This window comes from Eumetopias jubatus, unplaced genomic scaffold (genome assembly GCF_037043125.1).
Source record: "Eumetopias jubatus isolate StellerSeaLion01/CBP00866 unplaced genomic scaffold, mEumJub1_p1.0 scaffold_4, whole genome shotgun sequence".
NCBI lineage: Eukaryota > Metazoa > Chordata > Mammalia > Carnivora > Otariidae > Eumetopias > Eumetopias jubatus.
The window spans coordinates 143,121,876-143,146,585 of NW_028274810.1; the positions used below are offsets into that span (position 1 = coordinate 143,121,876).

Below are 24,710 nucleotides of genomic sequence, written 5' to 3' on the forward strand. Positions count from 1 at the left end.
CAAACTGCACAGACCCTGAGGGGAAAAGAATGTCCTGGTGAAGACTATCTCTGCTGCTTGGGTCACTGCGCAGAGGGACACTGTGGCACAACCAGCAAAACCGGTTCTGGGTAGAACGCTGATCCTTATGCCAGAACCACGTTGTAATTGAGGCTGAGAGTTAATCCCCAGACCTCATTTTAACTAACAGTTTTAACACCTTCACTAGCCCAACTTTTTCCTATAGATACAAAATTTTTTTAAAGATTTTTATTTATTTATTTGAGAGAGAGATAGTGTGACAGAGATAGTGAGAGAGAGTATAGCAGGGAGGAGAGGGAGAAGCAGGCTGCCCGCTGAGCAGGGAGCCCGATGTGGGACTCGATTCCAGGACGCTGGGATTATGACCTGAGCCGAAGGCAGACGCTTAACCGACAGCCACCCAGGCGCCCTTCTATAGATAAATTAAACAATTAGAGTTTCACAACCTTTCCTTTCTTCTATTCATGCTAAAGGAAAGCTAGAAATAAAATGTACGGTGGCAACAAAAGAAAAAAGTAGGAACTATGCTCTAGAAAAAGCCATAAATCTTTATCATCAGGTCTTAATTATACATACATGGTAAGACTACCAAATACCAGACATTTTTTTTTAACAAATGTCCCAAAACTTAAATCTCCAAATAAAAGCTACCCTTTAACATAATAGCTACCATAGGAAAACATATGGTTTTCTCAAATGATGCTGCTGTGACTCAAAGTATATTTCTAGTATTTCTTCTGACCTTGTTATCTTTAAAGCTGGTCTTGTGCAAGAGAAATCTCATTTTTAACCATGGAGTGATGTTATCCAACTTGTTGATATGTATTTATATTTGTACCCAAGTGATTTCTGATGTTTTTCTTTAAACATCTTCAAAGATCAAGATTTACCACCATCACGGGCATTCAAAAGGCCACAGCAACTCTCTCGAACAGTGCCAACACAAGTCGACCTCTGGCCTACTGCCAAGGGCCTGGCCCAAGAAACCAGGGAATGCTGGAGCCGCTCCTGGCCCACTCCTCTCTGACATACTGTGTCAACCTCCATTGGGGCACTACTTTCCCCAACTCTGACAACCAGTGAAGATGTAAACTGCATATTCAGTTGTTTGGGGGTGTATGGTTGAGGCATAAAAACTCAGATGCCTTGAGGACCAAGTAAGGAAAGTTCCAGAATGGAAAAGACTAGAAAAAGTATTAAAAAGAACAGCCACTACCTCACAAGAGCCACTCATGGCCAGGCAAACACTTGGGCTCATGGTTGCCAGAATCTTTCATTATCCAAAAGAATCTGGAAGCCTAGATTTAAAAAACCATAATCTCCTGATTATTAAATATGAGCTAAAAATTTTTAAATTGAAATATAAACATAAATGCATGATACTTACACACACACACACACACACACACACACACACACACATATGTAAACATTCTTTGGGCCACACGAAAGCTGTAGGTCGTAACTTTGTGTCCTCTGGCCATGTAAACCAAAATAACATGTGACACTGAATGGAGCCCCAGCCTGGAAGCCCACAGAAGATTTCTCTGTGGACGTTACAAATAGGAACTTGAAGGCAAGTACAACAGCTCCTGAGAAGTCCACTTTATGAAAATCACAACTCTTCTGTGAGAAGGACACTTTTACCTCTTGCTTTGTTCAAACTATTTCCTCAATGACCACACAACTTTGTTTTTTGCAATCTGCTTATTTTAAAAACAGTAACATTTTATGTTATTTTTAAAAGATTTATTCACTTATTTTGAGAGAGAGAGAGAGAGAGAGAGAACGTGCGTGCAAGCGGGGGGAGGGCCAGATGGAAAGAATCTCAGACTCCCCACCAAGCAGGGCTCAATCTCACAACCCTGAGATCACAGCCTGAGCTGAAATCAAGAGTCAGATGCTTAACCAACTGAGCCACCCAGGCACCCCTAAAATCAATAATATTTTAAAGAAATACCTTAGGGTCTACAGGTTGAACAAGAAAATATTCTTGCCTCCTTAATGAAATGAATTTAACTTTCATGGTTTTTCTTTTTAAAAAATCCTTCCAGTACTTTGAGAGAAATTATTATTTTTTTTATTACTTATTAAGCCAGACTGCACACAACAACCAACAACCAAGTAACTAAAAATATATATTAAACAAACAAATTTTGCCCCAATAGGCAATATAAAGTATTCTCCACTGCCGTTTGTCAAAGTCTATGTGGGCTTAAACCTGTCAGAACACATGGGCACAACCGCACATACTGAAAGAAGAAGAGTGAGCTCCTACCTATGGGAAATGAGCACTATCATCTGAACTGGGCTAAAAGAAAGGTCAATTCAATCCCACTTTGACTACCTTGCTGGTTCACCACAGAGCCTCCATCATTTAAGCTGTCCCTTCTGGTTAGGCATTTTCTTTATAAGGCCTCCACTGACACATTCACTCCCTAGCACTCATTGTCACAGACTGCCTGATGATGAAAACTGGGGATATGACGGCAGCTCACATTTATAGCTTGCTTTACAGTGACAAGGCACTTTCGATGCTAGGATCCCACCGTCTTCCTGAGCCCTGTGCTCCCCACATGGTGGGCCTGCCTCTCACCCCTCACATTGCTGGAGGGTCACTGGATCCCCTGTCCTCTCTCCCTGAGCACCACATCTTCACCCATCATAACCCCAGCACAACTCATGGTGCAGCAGAGACAACCAGAACAGTGTTGAGTTTGTTATGTGGGAGGGAACTGAAGCCCAGGGAGGTCAGATGGCTCACTAAGGACCCCAACCCCCGCCCCATGGTGCCATTGCACAGGCGGCCTTTCATTATCTTCCCCGGTCATCTAGCCTCTGAGAGAGTGGGGCATGAAGAGAGATCACAAGGTTTGCACGAGGAGCTTTAAATGGAGGCGGAGTGGATAGCAGAGACAAACTTCTACAGTTCTGTGTGGGACCTGACCTCCCACCCATTGCAAGGCCTACTTCCTTCCTTTGGATTCACTGAGCCACTGGAACATTCTCCAGGCTGTTCTGGCACTCTGTTGCTGCTTACCCATTTGGGTCACCTTTCTTGGGCCTAAAGCCAATTTCACTTACATTGTTTCATACCTGAGTGAAACAAGACACTGAGCAATTCTTCTTCTTCCATAACTCATGCCCACAAACTCCCATCCAGTTTCCTTTCTCACCCAGCCTTCCCCCTGCTCGCAGACAATGAAGCATTGAAGGGAACTGTTTACATTGACCTTTTCATTAGTTAGAAGACAGAGTCTTCTAACACCCTCCTAAATGGTACATAACTGAGACAGAAAATAAGCTTGGGTTTCATCTGGAACCTTTTTTAAGTGAAAAATAAAGATCAAAGGTCAGAAGCTAAAGAACACAGAAAAGTGAGCATAAGCAGAAAGTCTGTAGTTTTCATAAAATCAAAGAGACTCATGTCTAGAAAGCAAATCCGACTATCAGCAAGTCCTACTTTTTTACCCATTATTGTAGTGGTGGACGTCTATCCTCAGGGCACAACTAGCCAGAGATTTTACCACTGCCCTTTCTAACCACAGAAAAATTGGAAAAGCTAAAGCAGTCAGCACAAAAGACTTGGCTCAAGGTCACGGTGGTGGCTATACTGCAGGGAGTGAAGGTCAGAGACCTGCAGCCCAGCCTTCTGTACCTCTCCCTCAACCAGCGTATGCCTGGAGGGACCCATGTGGTCAGAGGCCTGCCCAGTCACTTACCTATGGGACTTTAGCTCTGAACACTTTCCTGCCTCTGTAGAAGGCAGCAGTCAGGGCTGTTTGGGGGAACCTGCAGTGTAGGTAAAAAAGGTTCTGTCCCAGCCTTGCCAGCTTCACCTGCTAAAATGAAGCATGGGGAGCTGGAGGATTTGGGAGGAACACGTAGGTTGGCCCGTCCTGCAGGAGGCCACAGCGAGACACGCACACTCTCTTTTCTCCTTTACCCCCCGAAGGGCAATTTAACTGCACATAACTGAATGCACGTAACTTCTAGAGAAAGATAACAGGTTCAGTTCCTTTTTTTCTGGCTCGAGTTAACAGGTCTTCCCCTACTTACAGAGGCTTTTGTGAAAGAATCATCTGCAGAGAATGGTGGCATTATTCAAAAGGCCTGAGGAATGAATCAATACGATTTTTCCACTCACCTTAGCCTCTTCGTTCACGTCCCAGGTGAAGGAAACAGCATTATATGCAATCTCCTCGATGTTTCCAATCGTATTAAAGCTCTCCTTGTAATCAGCTGTAACATTAAAAAAAAAAAAGGTTTTAAGAAAGTAAGGGTTACTCGGTGACATGTACTGAACTGTCATTTTCCAATGGGGAGAGTTTAAACTTTGCCTACTCTTCCAGCTGACTGTCAGCAACAGTTACGGATTTGTGCTTGCTGATATTCTTTTACTAATATTTACTCTATAAGAATGTTCCTCTATTAGAAAAGTAAATCTAGGTGAAGCAATGTTCCTAAGAGATTTGTCTGCTGGTTTCATTTTTTTTACAAGGTTTATAAAGTTATTAATTTTTTCCCCTCCTGAATCCTTTGCCACCTACCCACTCCCTCACCTACTCACTTTCCCGTGGCTTAATTTTGCTGGAAGTGCCAGAGTATTCCACAGGGATTGTTCTGTAGAACAGGTATCAGCCAGACAGCGTCAGCAGGACTTCAGGGAAGAAATTCCAGGAGGGTGCAAGCAAACCGTTTTTACTTCTTTTTGGATTTAGGCACAGAGAGTGGAGTTCATCATACTCAGCTCACTATCACCACTTGTCCATTCAAGGCCCTCTCTTATTTCATTGTCTATGTAATATTTATGTATTCATTTGTAGCCCCACTATCCTCTACCATAAACACAACAGCTATCGATGTGTTTGCTATATATTCTTAGGAAATAAGTTGGGTTGATTTGCCTGAGTGCATAGCTTTTATTTTCAGAAACTGTGCTGTGCAATGGCTAGAACGACCAGATTTAGCAATTATTTGGGATATACTTACCCTGAAAAAGTACCTGTTGTCAGTAATTCAAATTTAACTGGGCACCCTGTATTTTATCCGGCAACCCTATCTATGAACCTCCTCAGATCTAATCACATTGCTGGTTGCGTGCTTATTTCTAACATCAGCGGCAAAGAATTCCGTGGTAACCATCGGCCACTATTTACTTATGCCCTCTCTCCAGATACAGACCCTTCGGTGGTCTCCAGCTTTCTGGTACACAGACTACATTCCCTTACTTATTACGGTCTCCACTGTCACTGCCTTACCTGGCATTAAGGTCTGGACATGATATTCCTAGTTTTAATCCTCACCTAAGGTCCCACAATGGGGGCCAGAGGAAGATTCAATACTAATGATACTTGGAGGTCTTTTTGTTTATAAAATCTTTCTGAATATTTTTCTTGCTGAGCTAGGACAGGAGAAGGTATTATGCCTGACTTTCAGGATGTATAAAGTGGTCCGTTGTCTACAAAAGTGTTTTAGCTTATGCTTACCATCTGGATCTCCCCCGCCCCCCACTTTGGCCCACCTCAGTTCTGTACTGCATAAACATCAGCGACGTCCTGCCTGGCTGGCATCATGGTACACAGCCCATCTGCTTTCCTTTGAGGTCTGGTTCATTCATAGTGTGGTCACATAATCACAAATGTTTTTTCTCTCAAAGCTCCCATCATTACTTTTCTAAAATGAAACTCAGATGATGTGCTTTTTATAATTTTTTTTTTAGACTAAAAGTTACAATATGACCTATCATGTCCTTCACAATCAGGCCTGGACACGTCTCTGTGCCCTTCACACTCCAGCCCCACAATGGGGGCCAGAGGAACATTCAATGCTAATGATACTTGGAGGTCTTTTTGTTTATAAAATCTTTCTGAATATTTTTCTTGCTGAGCTAGGACAGGAGTAGGTATCATGCCCAACTTTCAGGATGTATAAAGTGGTCGTTGTCTACAAAATCTGACATAGTTCTGGCCAAATGGTCATTTCCTGTGTCCTTCTAAGCTGCTGTGTCACTACTGGGCTGGTAGCTTCTTTGAGGCTTAAACAAGCTATGTTAATGCTGGGCCCCTGAAGTCTGCTTTCCTAAAGTTCACAGATCTGATCATTTTTATCCATTTCCTCCTCATTTATTATAAAATCTAAGTTCATGGGATCCTTTATCAAGATTTTAACTACTTTCTTTTAGTAATACAACTCATTGTGTTTGTATGAATTAGGTTGAGAGAAGCAGCACTCCTATCTGCTTTTTCTATCCATGATATAAATAATAAAACAAAGTCCACAATATTAACAGATCCATATTAACCCATAATAAAATGAAGTCAGTTTGATTTGGTTTTCTCTTTATTACCAGGACCTGGATTGATGGCTAATCCCAGAAACACCCACTTAATGTGCTCTCCAGAATTGCCCTCCAGACCCATTCTCTAGAATGAGTTGTGCCAAAAGAGACTTCCATCAGAATTCTATTTCCCCTTTTTCTCACCAAATTTCTACCTTTTTTTTTTTTTTTGCCAATCCAAAGGATACAAAGTGATATCCTATTGATGTAATATTCACATTTCTTCTTTCACTTGTGAGTTCAAGCATCTTTTCACATCCAGGATACCTAATCCGGTGTCTGTTTATATAAACTGCCTGTTCATGGCCTCTGTCGACGTTTCTATTGGTTACCCAGGGAAACTTTAAAGCAAAATTATGTATCTTTACATTTTAAATAAAGCATACACACTATTATTACAAAAGCCTGTGTGTTCACCATAGACAATCTACTCATCCACAACCACCCACTAAAAATACATCCATGCATAGACTTCATGTCTTTCCTACCTGTCTCTATCTTCCTTTCTCCAAAATATGTAAATATTTTTACACAATATTGGAACAATTATTTTCAATTTGCTTTTTTTCTCCCCTTAATACTCCTTCAGCATCTTTCCAAGTCAATAAGTAAACTTGTGGAAAATACTTATAGTTGCCAAATACGATGATACTGAATTTTAAAAAGTGCCATAACTTTATTTTGCTCTTGTTGGTCACTTAAACGATGTCTAATACTTTGCTACCTTAAACAGTACTTCATTTAATTATCTTTATGGCTAAATATTCACACATACTTCCTTATTTCATTAAGATATACTCTCAGAAGTGAAATTAATAGGTCAAAGCCAAACGTATTTTTAAGGCTTTTAATTCATTTTGTCAAATTGCTCCTGGAAAGGTTGAAACAATACATAGTCACAGTAACAGTGTATGAGTTCCTGTTTCCCCAAACGGTTTCTTTCCAAAATGATATGCAACACGTGGTACCTCATTATTTTAATCTGCAATTCCCTAATTGCAAAAGAGGTAGAACAGGCTTTCCTTTACTGTCTGGCTCTTTGTGTTTTTTATATTCTTTCTCTTTGTTTTTAAAACTTATTCATTTATCACAACAGCTTCTTATTCTATTCTTTGCTCATTTTTCTCTTAGGGTATTCAAATTTTCTTATTGATTTTAAAGTAAATATCTAAAGCTAAGAGATAAAATAGAAAGCAAAGGAAAATAATCTCACACCCTAGAAAATTTAGAATAAGGCTTTCTGGCTTTATTTAGGATTATTTAAATGCAAACCTGTACTTTCAGCAGGCCAGCCAATCTCTTAAAATTCTGAAGTGAGAAGTAGACTGTGGAATTTAAAGGAAGTGAGTTCCCTAATTCTTCATACCTATTTGTTTTAAAAGATAGTCTTGTAATCTTGTTTGAAGTTTTTAATAAGCATTTTAACAGCTTTTTAGTAACTTTTTAATAAGCAATTGTTAAACAGCTTTAGGTCAATTGTAAATTTAAAAAACAAACGTCATATTTAGAAATAAAGACAAACCAAAATGGTTTGTAAATGCAAATACAATGCTTTCTGGGTCCCCTCATCTGGCACAGGGCCTCTGTCAATTTCTATCATATTCACTTCATCAGCAAATGTATTGAACAAATATGTACTGTGCGTCTGGTATGTGCCAGGCAGTGTCCTCACACTGGGGAAAGAGTAGGAAACTAGACTAGGTTCCTGATCATGTGGCTTTTATAGTCCAGTAGGAGAAAATAAATAAGGAGACAAATAACACAATTAAGTTTAATAAGCTTTTTTTATGCCAATAACAAAAAAACAAAAAGATTGGCATGGCTACTTTTTACTAGGTGGTTATATTACCTTGTTTATTTCCTTTATACCATGCACCAATATTTTATTTGTTTACTTATCGCCAGTATTTCCCATTAGCTATTTGCTCTTTTTTTTTTTAATATTCTATTTATTTATTTGACAGAGAGAGAGATAGCGAGAGCAGGAACACAAACAGGGGGAGTGGCAGAGGGAGAAGCAGGCTCCCCGCCGAGCAGGGAGCCCGACGTAGGGCTGGATCCCAAGACCCTGGGATCTCAACCTGAGCTGAAGGCAGACACTTAACTGACTGAGCCACCCAGGTGCCCACACCTTTTTCCTTAGCCTTATGCAATACAAGAAATGTCTGCTCATCTTTAGTCTCTAAGCTATCCCTATAGATGGTAAATAGCTCTGCTATTATTTATAACTATGAAAGTTTTCTAAGACTAAACAGCTTACACACACTGATGTTGTTTTGTCCACATGCTTTTGTCCAATGAATAATATGCTAATGGATATATCTCCCATTTCTAAAAACTGTGTTAATGTTTGCTTAAAGGCTTATGACTCATGGTATAGAAACAGAAACTCAGCAGTCTGGTGTTAAGCCTTCCTTAACTTATTTCCTCAAGAAGTTTTTCAAACCCAAATTTTGTTCATGTTGATAGCTGCTCAACTAGTAAAAGGAATTGTGATGAGCTGGTGTAATAAGCTTCGTTTCCTAGGGCTACCATAACAAACTACTACAAACTTGGTAGTTTAAAACAAGGGAAATTTATTCTCTCACAGTTCTGGAGGCCATACGTTCCAAATCAAGGTGTTGGCAGAGCTGGTTCCTTCTGGAGGCTCTGCAGGTTGATAGACTCCATGCCTCCCTCCTAGCTTCTGGTGGTTGCTGGCAATCCTTAGTGTCCCTTGACCTATAGACCCATCCCTTTGATCTCTGCCTCTGTCTTCACATGGTCTTCTCTTCTGTGTCTCTGTGTCTGTTCCCCTCTTCTCTTCTAAGGATTTGTCATTGGATTTAGGGTTCACCCAAATCCAGGATGATTTCATCTTGAGAACCTTAACTTAATTACATCTGTAAAAACCTCTTTCCCAAATAAGGTCCTATTTGTAGGTTCTGGGAGTTGGGACATGGACAGATCATTTTTGAAGGTCACCGTTCAACCTCCTGAACCTGGGATTCCCTTCTATGACTACAAGTCAGGTGATTTGAGTGTATGGCTTTATTCTTGCATCAGAGCCATCACAGCTGAAAAGTAATCACCCCATTCAAAAAAAAATCATAAAGCACTTAATTATGAGCATATTACATTTTGAATGGACTCTTTTCCCCCCTAAAAGATGACAAGGCAACATAAAAACTACATATTTTGTACCCTGGTTTGTAAATATCTATAGAATACTACCATCTACTTAGTGAGAATGAGGATAAAAATAGGAAAATGGCTTAGATGTTTCCAAAAACCAGCATGATACGATGGAACAAAATTATAATTGGCTGAAACAGGTTTCTAAAAAAATGTATGCCAATTTAATCCAAGTTTTAAAGGTAGTTCTTATTAATCCTAATAATTCATACACAAAAGAACAACCCTAACTTGAAGCATCTAACTTGAAGCATCAAAAAGAACAAAACCATGAAAGAAGAAATGGGAGTCTATCTAATGAAATAAGAACGAAGTTTATTTCATTGTTAATGTCATATGGCTGGTGACAATAATTCATACACAAAAGAACAACCCTAACTTGAAGCATACAACTAACTTGAAGCATCAAAAAGAATGAAACCATGAAAGAAGAAATGGGAGTCTATCTAATGAAATAAGAATGAAGTTTACTTCATTGTTAATGTCATATGGCTGGTGACAATCAAACTTTTCAGGGTCCTCTCTTAAGGTATGTGTGTCCTTGGAATGTCAGAGTGAAGTGTATGGAAATGCAAAGCTGTATACATTCTCTAAGGCCTGTTAGGACACTTTCTCCCCAAAATGTACAGTGAACATTTCTGGATTCCCAAAGTTTATAGGCTTGTATGGATGTTCTATAGCAGTGCTTCTTAAATGCTGGGGTGCATCAGAAATCACCTGGAGGGCTTTGGTAAAATGTAGATGTCTGGGCTCACTCCCAGAGATTATGACTCAGTAGGTCTGGGATGTGGCAAAGAATGTGCCATTCTAACAAGCTCCCAGATAGGACTGATGCTGCTGCTCTGGGGTCTACATTTTGGGTAGCACTGTTCTGTCCTCTGGGTGTACCACATTCAGTCCATATATAATCTTAGAGAAAGTGACATCTGTCATTGAGGTCCTCTATCAATTATCAATGAAATCCGTGTGACAGATGTTCTTTTTCCTCAAAGATTTCCCCTCAGTGGACAATAACCACACATATAGGAGAATCAGGTAGTTACCTACATGGTGAGTCCTGAGTACCACCTGCTCCAAGATGTCTGCCTGCTCTCATGCCTGGCATCCCATCCTAAAACATCCATTCCTTTGGGTAAGGATACTGTCATCTCCTGACATTAAAATGCAAATGATCTTGGATAATAATAAGTGTCACAAACCAAGAGCTTACTAAGTGCCAAGCCTGTGCCAAGTCTTTTACCAACATTACCTCATCTCTGTGAGGTAGGTGTTAGCATCCTCGTCCTACAGGGAAGTTAAGTGTCTTATAGAAAATCACATGGCTGGTAACTGGCCAACCTATGACTTGAATCTGGGTCTGTCTGATGCTAAAGGTCATACTATTAATCACTGCCTATATTTACCTTGCAAATTAAATAATAAATTGTCACCAAATATGAATACCTTGTAGAGAAAAATCACAGCACATCCTGCATGGCAACTAGCTGGGAGAGAAGCACTTGGGAAAGTTCCATGAGGCAGAGACTGCACATTTGAGGACCATTCCTTGACAAAGCAGGGCAGGGTTGGGTGCTGCAGTGGAAAGGAAGCAAAGAAAGCATCTCCATATCCTGAAGGCACCATGAAGATTGAAAGAAAAGTTCAGAAGTTAGCCCTTCTGAGAAAACAAGAGGTTTGAGGAAGAAAGATGACAAATTACAGCGTCTCAGTGAAGGGCCGCTGAGCATGGGTGAATGAGCAATGCTTTTCACATATGTTTCTGGCAAGTTATGTTCAGCAGAGAAATTATGGGATTCAATCCTATTTTAATTGTTATGGAAAGCATGATGGTGAATCCTTTTGCTGTCTTATTCTTTTATTTTTTGTATATAATCAGTGGTCTGTTAATAGGTTTTTAGACTCAAACTTTTGTAGGTTGAGTCTTCTTCAAACCGTGTGTGTGTGATTCTGGAATGCCGTCAAAGGAACTCTTAATTCCTTTACCTTAATTAAGCTTCACGTGCTTGGTAAATTATAACTATCCCTTTTAATTATTTTTTGTATATATTGTTGGAGATTAAAAGGAATGGTATAATTAATATAAAAATTGTTGTTCTTCCGAAAGGTATGGATTCTGTCTGGACTAGTGAAATAATGAGCCTGGAATGCTGAAAATGGCTCAGGGCACGATTACCAATTCAGTGAGCTACACCGCAGCCTAAGAAGATGTTGTTTTGTTTTTAAAAAGCCAAAGATTTGAGGTAGTTTATATCTGGGGTTGGGACATACACGGGGTCAATCTATATGGCGGTGCCCAAAGCATATGAAAAAAGGATAGTGGGGGTAGAGACACACCAACCAGAATTTAATTTCTGTCCTCCTCTCAACAAGTCCTGTGACCTTGAGTGAGTTACAGAAGCTCTCTGAACCTGTCATTTCCTCATCTACAAAAGAGAGACAATATATGGAGCACCTGGGTGGTGCAGTCGGTTAAGCGTCTGACTCTTGGTTTCAGCTTGGGTCCTTGGTTTCAGCTCGGTCCGTGATCTCGGGGTCATGGGATAGAGCCCCACTTCAGTCTCCAAGCTTAACGAGGAGTCTGCTGGGGTTTCTCTCTCCTTTTCTTCCGCCCCTCCCCATGCTCGCACTCTCTCACTAAAATAAATACATCTTTAAAAAAAAAAAGAAGAAGAAGAGAGAGAGAGAGAGACAATATCTAAGAACAAACCTGCTAATCCTTTAGTGGGCGAGGGGAACAACACTGGTCCCTACTCCCCCATCCCACCTGTTCTCAAACATCTGCTTCCCTCGGTCTTCAAAGACCAATAGAACCAGCTCAAATCCAGGAAACACTCGAGGGTCATTCTAGAAGTATTCGCTCTGACTTAAAATAGGTAGAATAAATAAACCCTAGTCTAAGTAGGTTTTGAGATTTTTTTTGTTTTTCCGAAATCAAAGAAGCAGCTTCTTAAAGCCTGGATGACTCATAAGAACTCTGATGAGTCCATTATATTCTTTATCATGCTCTTCCCTAGTCAGAGGTAACCTGGGTTTCCTTAAGTGTGTTGACACTTGAGCTGATTTTAGAGGCTCTGAATGTATTTCCATCATTTGGTCCTGGCCCCTGAGCAAATAATAGGATCAGCCACCAGTTTTTGAGAGTCAAGTGTGTGCTAAATAGGCATACTTCACAAACATCACCTCACACAATTCTGATCAGTAGCTTTTTATGTTATCCTTACTCTGTAGAATAGGAAACAGGCAAACATGTTAAGCACCTCCCCTCCCTGATAACCACTTAGTTTTTAAGCGGCCAAGCCGGGATTAGAACCCAAGAAGTTCTGTCTACATACAAAGCCAGAGCCCTTTAATTTCTGTGACATACGACCTTTCAAATGAGCACCTTTCCACACATAATCTAAAACAATAATGGCTGAAATTATGAAAACATCATCTGTGACTCATAGAATGTGACCAGTATCAAGTGACTTCAATATTAAAACGAATTAAAATATTACTCCTGTTTACTTTTCATGGTTGATTATATTACCTTCACAGACATCATTTAAGAAGGAATCTTTCTTGGAATTCTCCTTTTGAGCGAAACCTAGTATTTTGTTTGATTCACCCTTTTGTTTCTAGCAAAGAAATTTATAAACCAATGTTCTAGCTTTCAATTGTAGTGACAATAAACTTACAGTAAGGAAAGCACTGAGCCTATTACTGTGTTCCATCTATGCTAGTATTTTTTATTCTATCTGATTCCTTTTTTTACAAATGCTGGTCTTGATCTATAAACTTGATTTCAAACTGAGAGTAAGTCAGATCCTATGTGTAGACACAAACACATATGCTTACGTAGGACCTATATATGCACTATGGCTTCTGGATCCAAATTTAAATAAGCTTGGATGGGCTTAAAATTAAGCTCTTCTCATTAGGCTATGTTATTCAGTGAGATTTAACTTCAGTCTATTTTTAACACAAACTATTTTGTCTCTTGAAAAATAGTGCCTAGTACTTTCTGACAGTTTGCTGAATGAATGAAGGCATGGATAAGTGCTTTGGTAAATGATTTATTCTTGTACACTGCATGAACTACTCAGGTTTAATTTTAGTTGTTCATTCTGCATCTTCTTACTTGATATATGTAGGTGTGGGGACAAGAAGTTATAGGCACACAGGATTACAAGTTACTGCCCACAGTGGCCAATCCACCATAATCATCTCAGACCTACAAATGGGTCTCCTCCCTCCAGGACAACAGTCCCCAACATTTTCCCACCCCAGATGATATCTCCAGACAGTGTAACTTCCCAGTTAAGCCAACTCTGACTTATAAAAGAGAACTGAACTCTTTCTCAGATGATGGTACTTTATCATTAGTAAGAAACTTGAGAATTACCATTCTATTGGCAGATACTCTATACTTCTATTGGAAGATATTCCAGTCTCTCTCAAAGACCCCTTCTAGTGCCTAGCAGCCTTCAATGTTAGAAAGAAGTTTCAAATACATACAATTGTACTTTTGAATTGTGGACTGAAGAAATTCAAATAAAAGAAATGACTTTTTGGCAACTGGTGGTACAGGACACAGGCACATTACAAGAACTGTAAATCCTCACATGGATTATCTTCCACTAAATCTGAACCACAAACCCAATCCCTCCAGCTGCTCAAGTTCCACTAAGATTAACCTCCATTTTTAAAAAATTTTCATTCCAGTGTAGTTAAACATACAGTGTTTTATTACTTTCAGGTGTACAATATAGTGATTGAACAATTCCACATATTACTCAGTGCTCACCAAGATAAGTATACTCTTAATCCCCTTCACCTATTTCACCCATCCCCCACCCACCTCCCCTCTGGAAACCATCTGTTCACTATAGCTAAGAGTCTGGTTTTTGGTTTCTCACTTTTTTTCTCCGTTTGTTTTATTTCTTAAATTCCACATATGAGTGAAATCATATAGTATTTGTCTTTCTCTGACTGACTTATTTTTGCTTAACATTACACTCTCTGGATCCATCCATGTTGCTGCAAATGGGAAGATTTCATTCTTATTTATGGCTAAATAATATTCATATATATACACACACACACACACATATATATATAACACACACACACATACATATACATACAACACATCTTTATCCATTCATCTATCAGTGGACACTTGGGCTGCTTCCATAGTTTGGTTATTGCACATAATGCTGCAATAAAGACAGGGGTGCATATGTCCTTTTGAATTAGTGCTCTCGTATTCTTTGGGTAAATACCCACTAGTGCGATTACTGGATCATACGGTAATTCTATTCTTAACTTTTTGAGGAACCTGCATACTGTTTTCCACAGCGGCTATACCAGTTTGCATTCTCGCCAATAGTGCACAAGGGTTCCTTTTTCTCCACATCCTCACCAATACTTACTGTTTCTTGTAGATTAACCTCCCCAACTAACCCTGGCTGCCCAATCACACACACTAAACTGGTTACTAGACATAGGAGGGTGGGCCTGTTATGTGTGTGATAGGTGCAGGGTGGGGGGACCACATGAGCTATTCTAGTTCATTACATGAATGATTTCTGCATTAACTGCTACTTGAATTACTCATGCTGCTATTCCTGTTTCCTTATTTTCCACCAGTTATTGGAGGATTTAGATATCATTTTGAAATTGAAATTCCAATTCTCTTAAATATATTTCTTCAAGATGAATTTGCCCTTCGAAGGAGGGAAGCTGTTGCTTCTGTTACTGTTTTCCATTGTAATGTGGACCACAGCATCCGGGGACTGCAGTCAGGGTTCAACAGGATCAGAAGCCACCTAAGCAAAGCTGCGTAACTGCTCTGAGCTGGTTTCCCTATCTGCAAAATTGAGAGAATATGAGCACCTGCCTCACAGGATTAGTGAACAATGACAAGACCCTCATTTCTTTAGTGCTCCCTCATTTCAGTACTTGTCTTTTCAAGAGCAGGAAAACTAGTGGCAGCTCCAGATTCCTGGAGCCTGTTCAAAGACTTTCCTTCAGATTAGCTTCACCTTATTTTGGTTTCTCCAACCTCAAAGAGCTTAATTTAATTTTGGAAAAACTCTCTCTTGGCAAGTTTTAGGTTGTGTAAACAAAGAAGGAAAACTTTACATTTGCCCAATTTCACACTTGGAGGTATTGCAAAGACGTAAATTTGTTTATGTTGAAGTGTGCAGCAAGAGAGAGGCTTCTCGTAAATGCTTACGGAAGGCTGACAATACCAGCTCTGTAGTTTCGTTTGGTATATAGATGAGCCTCATGAAACCATCAGAGTGTATCTCCAGGTATTTTTTCTTGTAATTTTTAAGCCAATCGAATAATGCTAAAAACACGAGACTATCAGGTTACCTGCAGTCTCATTAAAAGCATCTCTGAAAAAAATAATTAGGCCCCAAATGAAAGACATGAAATCAAATCAAAGCAGAGATTACATGTTAAACAAGAAAGCATGGTCTTCCATAGCTAAAGATACAGAAAAGGTCCCACCGAGTAAGGGAAAGATAGTAGAGTGTCCAGTAAATGTGGGGGCGGGGGGGGGGGGAGTAAAACAGGAAATAAAGTATTTTACAGTATTAAGTAGAGGGTCTACTAAGATTCTCAGAGGGGTCTCTAAGCAGCCATTCCATGCCTTAATCCTTTCTGTAACATTTCTTCTGGTTAACTACTCAGGGCTTTAAAATTGTCAGCAGTAAGGAAATCATTTGCAGGGAAAGGTTTAGTAAACAGCAATGTCTTGGAACCAGGTAAACACACTTCCTAGAAGCAGTGAAGAAAAATGATTAAGGGTCACTACATTCCTTATAATTTTTAATTTGCACATCTAGCTACTTTTTTTTTTTAAGTTTGCTTTGAAACAATTTCCTATTTGTTTGCTTCCAGGAAACAGTAATAATTTCTAGTTAAGTTAAAAATGGGACATTTCCCCTGCTTTATTAGTGTATGTATTCCGTTTTTATGTTAGCAATTAGTCTTAGTTATTAAACTAGTTTCATCAAAATGGCTGTAGTGTAATAAATTAATATTTAAAATATAAGAAATTAAGGTACCAAATGCATAGTTAGCTTCCTGACATCAGAAAAAATACTACCAAAAATTATTCTTTCAGCATGGAAGAGGAGAAAATGCAAGCCCAGCCTGATTTCTCCAGTAACGAGACCTGTGCCTGCTTACCATAACTGTTATTACCTACACACAAAACATACACGATATTTGTTCATTGACTAGTCGACACTGTTGAGAATCTAAGCTATGTCAGGCTCTGTACCAGGTGCTGGGTATATACAAAGGTTAAACAAATTCTCTCTCCACTCAAGAAGTTCAACACCTAGTGGGAAGGACAGAATGTACACTGATGAACCAAGTGAAACATAGTGAAGTGCTATTGACTAGAAACAAACCAAAACCCATAGTGGGAGCAGCTGACTCTGCCTGAAAGATGAAGAAGATCCTATCCAAGTGGGGACAGAGAAACCAGGTCTTAAGGGGTAAAATGTCTGCCAGGTCAAGGAGAGAGGGAGGGACATTCTAGGCAACGGGAGCCATAGAAAGGAATAAAGAAGAGGTTGCGAGTAACTAGGAAAACTAGTGAGGGGCAAAAAAGGACCTATAGACTTGGCATTAAAAAACTTTAATAAGGGACGCCTGGGTGGCTCAGTCAGTTAAGCATCTGCCTGTGGCTCAGGTCATGGTCCCATGTCAGGCTCCTTGCTCAGCAGGGAGCCTGCTTCTCCCTCTCCCTCTGCCTGCCGCTCCCCCTGCTTGGGCTCTCTCTCTCTCAAATAAATAAATAAAATCTTTAAAAAAATTTTAATAAAAGACAGGCTGTACTGGATGGAGAGACATTAGTAGTATAGGATGTGAACTAGTGGACACCTTTTTTAAGAAACGTAGAGTGGAAGGAAAGAGGAAGACCCAGCTAATAATTTAAAAGGGAGTCTCCAAGAATCAGGGCCTAGACATGGGCAGTTTGTGAACTCTGGCTCTGTTCTGGACCCTTTGCTGGTGGGAAGGTGAGAGGTACTCCCGGGTCACACTAAGCACACATGCAGAGCAGGAAGTGCTTCTCCCCAGAGCTGTTTTCCCCAACAGAATGAGCTTCTAGGACTCATACTGAAACATGCAATGCAATAAATGAAAACCCACAGTGGCTCAGTGGTTACTGAAAATCAGTATGTTCTGTCTGAACTAAGAATAAACTTTAAAGAGTACTTGCCTTTTATAATGTTTTAAAACATATAACCTTACTTAGCCTCCTACACTTTTATCACATAGATGTTTTTTCTAACCAAAGTTGAAGGTGAAAAGGAATTTTCAGTCACTGTGGCTACAGCACTTCACTCAAAGCAGAAGGTGCCCCACATGTGTCTAGAGCGGAGGAGGGGAGGACCCCTGTTGGGTAGTGCTGGTCCACCCACACCTCCTCCCTCTTGTGGAGGAAGCAGGGCTCAAGGTTGCCCTTCCAACTCAGCTCTGACTCATGGCCCTGACTGCATAAGCCCTGTGATTTCATTCTTAACGTTAGGGGCTCTTGAGAGGTTTTGTTTTGTTTTTTAAGATTTTTATTTATTTATTTGACAGAGAGAGACACAGGGAGAGAAGGAACACAAGCAGGGGGAGTGGGAGAGGGAGAAGCAGGCTTCCCACTGAGCAGGGAGCCCAATGCGGGGCTAGATCCCAGGACTCTGGGATCATGACCTGAGCCGAAGGCAGACGCTAAACGACTGAGCCACCCAGGCGCCCCTCGAGAGGTTTTGTTTTATTCTGAGTCAAATTTACTTTTCATATCTATGCAGAAGTGTGAAAATCATCCAGGATCAAAATTCAAAATTCCACTTAATTGCGTTATCCTTAAAGGAAGGAAGACCCACATCTTCCTGACTGCAGGGAGAGAGCAGGTTCGTTTGACTCTGCGGAAGAGCCTTCCACAGAACAAAACTAAAAGGCAGGTGGGACACCCTATCCAAGAGAAAGGCGAGCTGTAGGGCACTCTTGTCTCCTAGGCCTCGACCGTGCGCAGATGACCTGGCTACCTGACCTCACCCGAGACCCTCAGAGAGGCAGCAGGTGTCTCCCACCCTCACCCAAATCTTCATCCTCCCACATTTCTGCACAGTGCTGGGTGGCCCAGCCCAGGGTTGGCAATAAAACCTGCAAGAAAGCACCCTTGTAGGGCACATCTGAAGCCAGCCTCCTCTAGAAAACTCAAAGAGAGGGGAAAAAATAAATCATGTTACTTAATTTTAATCACAATTCCTATCTGAAAGTGGAATATGATTCCAGACTGAAGAGAGCTCCCAGGCCTGGACTTCACAGCAAAATTCTGTGCTGGAGAGTCTTCTGAAAGGATTCCCTTCGACTCCCAAAGAAAACTATTGAGAACTAAACTTCAAGAAATGTTTCCATTTCATTGGAACTAAAGTTTTCAAGAAAAGCTTTACCTTAACATAAAACTGGTATTTAAAAATTGACTCTAAAGAAATAGATTTGCATGAGGGCACAGACGAAAATCCGATAATCACATGCTAATAATCAAAGATGGACTATAATTGCCTGCTAATTATCATGGAAAACTACAGGATTAATAGTAACAACATAACTGACACATCCCACATACAGGGAAAGATTACTGCAAATCAAAACTGAAGACAGAGACGGAATAAAGAGCAAATAGTCGGTTTCACAATTAACTACAAATTTATATCGATAATGGTTCATTGGATGTGACTGTAAAGTAAGGAGGCTTATTTTGATGTGCTTGTGGAATCAGCGTTATTACATTACAATCAACACAACCCACTGTGAAAAGACAAAAACCACACGGTTCTTATTTTGGAACATCTGCATTGTAAGGTAGTAAAGTAAGTCTTAATTCTGTTCGGAAGAGAGAAATTATATGTGAATGTGCTTCAATTTATCTATCGTAGCTTCTGGCTCTCATTCTATAAAGTTAATTTTACTCGTTGAACCTCTTCTAACTTTTCTTCCCTCCTTGAAAGGAAACAAAGAGAAAAATGTGCCTTCCCCAGAGAGTGGTTTTGGAATTATCCACTGCTTGAGGAAGCTTGATATGTAGTCCAGTTCATTTTGTCATTTGTGGTTCATTTGAAATATGTTGTTACATGGCTCACACTGTGCAAAACTGGGTAACTCAACGGTGCAGACAAGTCGAGGGTAAGTCCCACCTACTCTATGGACAGATGGTGCCTCAAAGTCATCATGCCCCTGGCTGAACACAGTCCCTGGCCAACCTGCCGTTCCTGGCCACGTCCCTCCTCCTGACACCCCTACCTAGGAGCAGGGCACCCATTTAGTTAGCAAGGCCGCACTTTTCTTCTGTGATCCTTTACTTCTCCTTTATCTCCAAAGCCAGTCATCACAGAGGCTCTATCAGTTCTAGAATTTGTCTCTGTTCCTGGGATAACTTTGTATCCCCCGCTTACAATGCACTCCTCTGGGTGCACTCCAGCGTTCACGTGGCTCCGACTGGTCTTCCCACTGCCCATCTCCCCCTCCCTTCACCCCGTCCTCCACGCTGGCCTGGAATCACCTCTCTGCAGTACAGATACCATCCCACAACAGTGCTGCCAAAAATCTCAATGGTTATCCAAAGCCTCTGAATTCAAGTCCTGCAACTCATTACATAAAAATGTCATTTCATTATGGTATCTATTTGCTTGTTATTTCTGCACATTCCCCTCCATCTGTCCTCATCAGCAATCTGGGAAGACTGATGTACAAATAGAATACACCCGCTTGGATGAATGACAACACACAGGTACAATTTTTATTATCCCTCTCTTACGTACTCTTGGATTTCTAAAATCCACTTGGTTCAACAATAGAAAAACATGGATCAACTAAAAACAATGTATGCATGCTACAGCTCAATATAAAAAAGTACACACATACACACACACTTGAATATCTCCCCAATAAAACTATACAACAAGACTTTATGGAGCCAAGATAGTGTTAAAGCAGCCAAGGGAGAAAACCCCTGAGCTAATGACCCTCAACATCTGTGATGTGGCCGTGGTGATGCTCCTCTGTGAAGATCCTGAGACAGCACTTCCCAAGCTTTCTGCCTGCAGGGCAGGTTTGCTGCCGGGACACGGGTGGCACGAGTCAACGGCCCTCTACTGCCTACAGCCTTCCAGGGCCTGGACCCCACATACCCTGCTAGGCTTGACTAGCCTCCATAGGAGGTCTGGAGTTTCACCCCACGATTCCCCTTTATTTATTTATTTTTTAAAGGTTTGTTTATTTATTGTAGAGAGAGAAAGAGAGCACAAGCGGGAGGGGCAGAGGAAGAGGGAGACAGAATCTCAAGCAGACTCCATGCTCAGCACGGAGCCCAACTCAGGGTTCGATCTCACGACCCGGAAATCACAACCTGAGCCGAAACCAAGAGTCAGACACTTAATCGACTGAGCCACCCAGACGCCCCTACGATTCCTCTTTAAAAAGCAAGCCTTTCTACAGCTACTAAACCCTTCTTTCTTAGCCCCTCAACCTCATTTACTCGGACTTCCTTCCTTCACCTTACTGTCCGTATGAGTTCAAACAAGGAACACTCTCCAGTACCTATGACAGTTTCCACCCCCTGCCATTTATGTTAACAATTTCATCAGACTTGATAAAATTTATCTGCCAATCTCATTTTGGTTCTTCTGCCTTGGTTCCTATATGAGCATGTGCTGTTTCCTTAGCTTGCAGCACCCTTCCCCACCTTGTTGACCTCACACACTCTTGTCGTCCTTTCAGAAGGGTCTCAGAAACACCTCTCAGGGAAGCGCTCCTCCAAGACGCCACTCACTGTATGACATCTTAGCGACTCATCGTCTTGCCTCCAGATTCGAGCAGCTTGAGGACAGAGGCTCTGTCCTAATTACCTCTGAATCACTAGTCCTTAACGAAGGGTCTGGCCTATTTGCTGAATGAATATGGAGTAACTATGCCTTTCTGCAAGGCATGGGAGCCAACATGGGACCAGCACTAACTCCGCGTCCTTAAAAAGGAACATCCACAATCAGGGACGAGCAAACAATAGAAACAATCTAAGTGGCTCTGCCATACAGGAGGTCTGAGGTCTAATTGGCGCAGGAATGCTCCTTGGGCTGCAGAATGTAAACTCATTTATGACCTGGCATAATTGTTGTTCTTCAACGAGCTCGCAAGAAAGAACTTGTGAGACTTGGAGAACTCTGCCCGTGTGCTCTGAAAAAGCAGCAGGGGCCACTAGGGCCAAGGTCTGTTTGTTTTACTTTTATCAAGTAAGAACTAATTGCTAATGTTTCCTTTCCCCCTCCCCGCAAACAAAATAGTTTAAGGCCTAATGTACAAGAACCACATGGCTGAACTGGCTTTCAGAAATGTCAGAACTAGCAGCAGCCAAGAGTCCCACCCACCCCCCGCCCCAGATTGCAAAACGTTCTCAATGTCTGGAAAGGAAAGCACAGTGGGGAGAAGCAGTACGTCAGCACAAGTCAGGTCATGGATGTCTGCAGTCACTCTACAAGTCATCAGGGCCTAGTGGGGCCAAGACCTACCTAGGGGTTGCCATACAAAGAGGATGTACAGTGGAGCGAGGACAGAGAGTAATAAAAAACAAGGAGTGCAAACTCAGGCACTCCTGGGTTACCATCCCACCGACACCCCTTACCAGGTACATGACCTTGGGTAAAATTCTTTACCGTTCACCACCTCAGTTTTTAAACAACAAAATGAGTTGTTTTGAGGACGAAGGACAAAATGTTTATATATGATATACAGAAGAGCCTGGTACACAGAAGACAAGGAATACATGGGTATTATTAAGACACAGTTCATTCCTTCCAGTGGCCAGCCTTCTGTCAGTATAGTAAGAGTTTTATCCACACATTCATCCATTCGGTCACTCATTCATTTAGGAAATGTTTGTTAACAGCTCACGATGTCTCAGGCCCTGTGCTAAACCAGACAAGGGTCTGCCCTCCTGGGCTTTACCTTCTAGTTGGGCACAATGAGAAAAAGAAATATCTATACATAAGTAACCCGTAGGGTAGTGATAAACGCTCTGCAATACAATAAAGGTAAACGGGCTGGAGAGCGATGAGGGTGTGCCGTTTAGGTAAGGTGACAGGGAAGGTCTCTGATAAGGTGACAAGCAAAGACCTGCAAAAAGTGAGGGAACAAACCATGTAATGTGCAAGGATCTGCCCAAGGAGAGCCGTGCTTGGTGTGATGCAAGCACAGCCTCACCATGAACTCCAATCAGGATACAAGAACCTGGGAGCCAAGGCTCCATGTGCTCTGAGGAGCAGTCTGCTTCTCTGCACCCTAGGCCCTTGGGCTCCCACTCTCCTTTGCACAGACCCACAGAAAGGACTCCTTCAGGGACAATGAGGGTCCTCTCCCCATTTGGCAACCACCAGCACTACTGGCTGGTAGGAGCTACTGAGAGGATCAGAAGTATGTGGGAGATGAGGAGCAGCCTTGAAGAGCAACCAACATTCTAATCCAAGTGAGATAAATGTATGGCAGGAAAGATGTAGAATGTTCGCCAGCCATCATTACAGGGTACAAGAGACAACAGAGCAATCCTTGACCATGAGTGCTGAGGGGATGCAGAATAAGGAAAGATACAAAGAGAGGTGAAAGCTCCACTGGGCTTTGCTTGGAGTGGAGGTAGAGAGGCAGGGAGCTGGAGGAGGGCTAGTTATCCCAGGAACCCTGAAAAATGAGAAGAAAGAATATGCACACCTCTACAGACAAAACTGTGTTGTTAATAACTTGAGGAGCTGGAGGATCCACTAAGTCCACCCACAGACTCCGAAGACCACAGGTTATGAATCCCTGCTTTAGCGAAAGGGGCCCTATCTCAGTCTTTAACTCCAGCTTCAAGGTCACTACCTAGAGGGCCCAGTTGAACTTGCTGACCACAGTGACTGGTGGAGATTTGGAAACTGCAACCATGAGCCCTTACTGTAACCTCCAGCTTCATGGAAGTTAAGAAAGGTAATATATTTTAAAACGTTGGATTCTTCCTTTTTTTCTTTAGGCTACTAGAAGGTTCTCGACCCACACTGGCAACTACATGGCATATGCACCCTTCAGCCTCCCTCCACTATCAGCAGGCATTGCTAACCCCCTGGTGGAAGCAAGGTGGAGCCTTCATCAACGTCCTCAGCACCGCACTCCAAAGCTCCCGGCTGATGGTGCACCACAGAGGTACACACCATCCCAGCATCAGCTCCCTCTTTATTTTGGAGATGGCATTAACCATTCACCGGCAGAGGAACACATGGTTTGATTTTTTTGTAAGTCTAGTAAAGGAATGAATTATATAAGATTTTTGCATATTTCCTCATCCTCTGTGAGTAGCTGTCAGGTCGAGGTTGTGGTTAGAAAAATCAATTTGTCCTTTGAAGCTAAGGGACTGATTTAATACTCCTCGGATTTGGGTTCAGAGCAGGCAGCCCAAGGAGCCACAAAGCTTCTTAGTAACTAAATCTCAAAGATAAATCATGTGTGTGCATATGTGTGCAAATGCATGTGGAAAGGGTTATAGGGAAAGTCCGAAGGCAGGCAAGAGGCGATCAAGAAGAGAGATAAGAAGTGAAGTCCTGTGAGAGCTGAGAAATCATTCTGGTCTAAGAAAAGTAAACCTTATAACAATATCAAAGTTGAACCAACAGGTAAGCCAGTAAAATGCTTTTATTATTTGCCTTATTTGGACCTAGTCCATATTTCTATTTAATTGCTCCTCTCATTTTCTTGGGTAATAATTATAAGGCTAACTTTTCAAATAAAATAAAATTGTTCTCTGCTCTATGCAGATTGGCTACAAAGCAGGTTAAGGCAAGTATCCCCAACCCCTTGTCCTAGTCAATCGATCTTGTAGTTTCTGTGTACGAGCTGGGTAAAGATTGTCTTATCCTAGCTCTTGCACTGATTATCTGAGGATAAGTCACTTGGAAAAGTGGGTCAGTGAACCTCACTGGGCCTCAGTTTCCTGGTTCATTAGATAAATATGTTTGACTAGTTAATAGGAGGGGTGTGTGTGTGTGTGTGTGTGTGTGTGTGTGTGTGTGTGTGTGTGCATGCACTGGGACAAGGAGAGGTGTAACCATCTTGCAGGATAAACCAACAATTAGTTTCAATATGTTCTATGGTGAGTCTC

General features: G+C 41.3%; 1 protein-coding gene across 1 annotated transcript in view; it reads right to left on the minus strand.

Moving 5' to 3' along the window:
• GRHL2 (grainyhead like transcription factor 2) overlaps positions 1–24,710 on the minus strand; it is a 107,419-nt gene that overhangs the window by 52,355 nt on the left and 30,354 nt on the right. The window contains exon 7 of the mRNA XM_028112213.2: positions 4,169–4,263. Within this exon, the coding sequence (XP_027968014.2) occupies positions 4,169–4,263 (95 nt within the window). The remainder of the gene's footprint in view (positions 1–4,168; positions 4,264–24,710) is intronic.